The sequence below is a fragment of the Anoplophora glabripennis genome, unplaced genomic scaffold, assembly GCF_000390285.2.
Source record: "Anoplophora glabripennis isolate ALB-LARVAE unplaced genomic scaffold, Agla_2.0 scaffold451, whole genome shotgun sequence".
Classification (NCBI taxonomy): domain Eukaryota; kingdom Metazoa; phylum Arthropoda; class Insecta; order Coleoptera; family Cerambycidae; genus Anoplophora; species Anoplophora glabripennis.
This window is the reverse complement of record NW_019416652.1, coordinates 101,624-106,155: the sequence shown is the minus strand read 5'-3', so window position 1 is coordinate 106,155 and position 4,532 is coordinate 101,624. Positions and strand designations below refer to the sequence as shown.

The 4,532-nt window shown below is 32.1% G+C and overlaps 1 protein-coding gene across 3 annotated transcripts in view; it reads right to left on the bottom strand.

Annotated features, from left to right (window-relative positions):
• LOC108909679 (probable helicase senataxin) overlaps positions 1–4,532 on the bottom strand; it is a 74,031-nt gene that overhangs the window by 10,063 nt on the left and 59,436 nt on the right. For all 3 annotated transcript variants that reach the window (XM_018714079.2, XM_018714080.1, XM_018714081.1), the window contains one exon: positions 1,304–1,616. In XM_018714079.2, coding sequence (XP_018569595.1) covers positions 1,304–1,616 — 313 coding nt within the window. The remainder of the gene's footprint in view (positions 1–1,303; positions 1,617–4,532) is intronic.

The following is a 4,532-nucleotide window of genomic DNA, read 5'->3' as shown; positions in this document are numbered from 1 at the left end:
AGAGTGACTAATACATAATATAAAAACACTATTACCATAATGCGTATAAAATATAAAATGATTTCTATACGGTTCAATATTATTTATCTTTGTGCCGCTCGCCATGCACATCGGTAGAATCTATAATCGTGTATAGACTGAGTTACACTGAACGTCGATCTATATTTTATCTCTGTCTTTTGCACTTGGTAGGGAATAGGGAAATGCTTTTTTAGTGGGTGTAAACGGACTTGATTTGCCCGACCTGAGAAACGTCATAGCATAAGCGTAGACGAGGGGTCTAATTCCATGGCTATAATAAATTTATAAATTAAAAAACACAACTGGGACGTTTTAAAATGCTGTAATAATTAAAATGGATCAAAGTGCCGGTTATAGCAAACCGTAAAAAATATTAGATGTTATGTTTTATTATGTTTTTTCAATATTTTCTATACGCAGACACGCCAATGGATTTTCGTTCCCGGCACGCTTCATCTCCCTTACTAGTCCAAGAGCTAGTGATGAATCACTATCTATAATTTTGGCCGTCGAGTATACTATATCAGACCTGTTGTCAAATTGGCCATGACCAGAAAGACTCCAAAAACAATTAATAACTTGACATTTGTCAAGTTAGTTGTCAAATTATTGTTGTTTGTAATAGTTTTTGCTAAAAATTTAAATAAAAATGTCTAAGGATCGTTTAAATTATACTAATGAGGATAACAGGAAAATATTCATGTCAAATTCGATAAATCAGGTCTTCCTCTACAACATGTCCAATTTGCACAAAAAAATAAACTTATGTTTCCGGGAAAACTAAATTTTGCCGACAGTCTGCATCTGTCAATTTTTGCTTAAAAATCAAAATATCTCGGAAACAGTCAATCCTAAGTATGGAGTGTGCTATATGTTTTAACTTAAAAATATATGATCTTTACAAAAATGCAATAATATACAGGGGGTTCCATTTAAAATAAGAAAGTCAGTATCGACTTCTGGTATAACCGGAAGTACGATGACCTTGAAATTATTTTAGCTTGGCAGGCCTCACGGTTCATATCACACCATCACAATTTCAAAAAATCCTTCGAGCGGTTTCCCAGATATCCATCGATGGAGTTCGTGGTGGAACACCCTGTATAGGGTGTTACATTTAAAATAAGAAAGTAATGTCGGCTTCCGGTGTAACCGTAAGTACCTTAAACTTCTAAATATTTTAGCTAGGTTGCCAAATTTTCAGATTTATCAGATCAGTACTTTCCGAGATATTCATAGTAGCGATTACTGGTGGGACAGCCTGTATTAGTGAAGTACCTACCTCCTTTTGCCTTCTAATATCCTGGGGCCAACACTACTATTTAAAGTAGTACAAATTATGTTACTACCAAAAAGTAAAATATCTTCAGCACATTTCATTTCATAATAATAATTGTGTCCAAAGTGATTTTTTAAAAAATGATCTATATCAATACCCTTATTTAGAGCATCTTTGTATTTCTGTGAACTGGTTAACCTATGTTCCTTTAAAATGTGGTTTCGTGCCAATGAACTTAATTTGAATTTATCGACACTTGTACTGATACTGGATTCTGGTCCTAAACGTATCATCTTCATATGTCTTCTTTGCGTTTCTACAAAAAAAATTCTGTTCAATCACCTATTTACTTTATTTTTTAATTGTTTTGTTTTATTTGTTATGATAAGGATAATAACAATAACAATGACGGCAACAATAGTGATGTGACATGACGACGGCGAAGTCGATGAAATTCATTATTATTTTTCACGTTATGTTATGATTTACACCAAGCACTCGTTGTATTCATGATGATAATTGTAAATAATTTGGTTCATTAGTTTAATTTAAGGATTAAAAGTTGCTTAAAAACAAAATGCACTGGAATTTGTATATGCAAATATCTCGATAACCAAGGAACATATCAAAAACGAACAAGAGTAACTTTTTTATGAAACGAAGGACGTTCTTTCATATTTTCAATACACAAAGTCCGTAATTTTAAAATCAAAAAAAAATTCCCTTATTTATCGATTATCGATATAGGTATCGATTATTTTTTAAGTGATGATTTTATTGGCATATCCACATCAAAATTTAAAAATTTGTATGTCGGCATGAGAATAATTGAAAAAGTTTTAAAATGAGGTGTCACTCAACATAGGGTGCCATTTAAAGTTTAATTGTATTTTACGCCCCTGCTTAAGGGGTAGCTTTAAAGACACCAAAACTTACGCCATCATGTGTCCCCCTTGAAAAGAAAATTATCGTGTCTCAGATTTTTTATGTTTATTTTTTAATTCCGATATTTTCCAGGTGGGAAGTTTTAACTGAAACACCCTGTATGATGTTATGTTTGACATAAATGAAGTCCAGAAAAAACTTAAATTTTAAATATCATAGAGAGACAATAGAGACGAGAAAAAATAATATATAAAATTATTCTTATAAATCAGTTTGAAATTTTTCACGAGCTATGTAATGCCACTGTCTTTGTCCTTGAAGCTCTCACATGTGTGGTCCCCAACGAAAGAAGAGACGGGACGCAAGAGAGTCAATTTGCCTGAAAACGTTGAGTGTGCTGTTTCGCTACTACTTAAAACCTTAAATTTCATAAATTTAAGCTAAAACTTTGTCAAGTAGATAAATAAATATAAATCTCTTTACTAATACATATGTTACCTCTTTCCTGGGGAACGTTAAAAGAATGGAATGAAAATTTTATATTGAATTGTACATGGTTTTGAAGCCATAGACTTCCCCTTTAAAGCTTTTTTTGAATCATTAAGATTCATGCTGTCTATCAAGAGTTATGAACGAATTGGTCGAACGTTGACGTAAAATATCGTTTTTTCGAAGCCCCGCGCGCGTTCTCGGGTTTATCTTTTGCAATTGATTTATCTCGATAAGGATGCATTTTAAAATGAAAATGTATGGGATCTTTTTCGTAGGAAATTTTCCGCTCTACAACTTTTACCAATACAACTTTTCTTGATTTTGCAACGTTAACGAGATATTTCCGGAAAACCATTTCTTTATTTTTCCAGGTCATTTTCCGATATTTTCTGAATTCGCTCTAGATTTGAAATCCCACTTTAAAGGCCTATAACTTCTCAGGGGTGCAGCTTAATATAAAGGTAAGTTGCATTAAATCACGATATTTTGGGTTCCCCTACATGCCCTCTGCTCTGTGTCGGTTCTTACGCAAAACACTCTGTATAATGTATTATTAGTAGTATTGATAAGCGCCCATACCGTTATATTTTGTGAGTGATTTTCAAAAATAGTGTATTTTAAATGGTCAATTAAATTTTAAAGTTCTACACAGTATTAGCGTTGTGTTCTGAACGAGACCCAATGTCTTGAATTTTTTAAAATAACATGAAACTGTTGATTATTTGACTCTCATCATTTATATGTTTATTGTTGTAAACTTTATTAACTTTTAAAAGTTTTGTTAAGAGTAATTTGTTAGAACATCGTTTCTATTTTTTTTTCTAACTTTCTTAGGTCTTCTGTTATGACTTAACATGTACAGGGTGATTCACTATATTTTGACACCCCCATTAACTTTTTTATTTTAAGTTATAAAAAAAATGTAAAATACAAAAGTTCCACGATTTTTTATGAATTTTTCGAAAATGACATTTGAAAAACAAATGAGGTCCAAACAAAATGGCCGCGGGTGTTAACTTTGTTAATTTAAACGGAACACCCTGTATATTGTTACATATTTGGATAGAACGTTCTCTGTCGAGCATAGTCATATAGGGTTTGTTGGGTCCATCTCTAACAATAAGCGAAATACTATTAAAAAAGAAAAGAAGGTTTTTTATTAAGAAAATAAGATATCTTGTAATTGTTAAACCTCTTTCAGGCATTTCTGCCTTTTTTCCAATTACGTAAGGATTTACAGATTTAGTTGAAATATATTTTGACATATCGAACATTGATATGGTTCAAAAAACGTATTTGAACTAAATCTCACTAATTAGGCCTTGAGAGGCCTAATTACTCATGGAGAATGTTATATGGTAGGCTGTGACAGTGACAGGTAATGTCACGACAACATTGTTATTGATCGACAGTTTGTATTATGATTTAATTAAAATAGGTAACACAGAAGTAGAAATAATACAAACTGTCAATCAATACGGCCTGCCATATAACACTGTCCATGAGTAATTAGGCCTCTCACAGTCTAATTAGTGAGATTTAGTTAGAATATCTATACGCATTTGGACCATATCAATGTCCGACATGTCAAAATATATTACAACTAAATCTGTACCTAAATCCTTACGTAATTGGAAAATACACCAGGAAAATTAGCGAAAATAAAAGAGAAACTCGAAAAAAGTCCTATCCGCTAGATTATTGTAAAATTGTCTAAAGGAACATAATACAAAACATCTCTCGTCTCGTGAGTCAAAAACTTTTATTAGCTAACTTTTCTATTTAAACAAATACGTGAGGAAAACAGTTTTTTCACTTTGCAGGGAAAACCATCAATTTTAGCGAAAAGTGACTC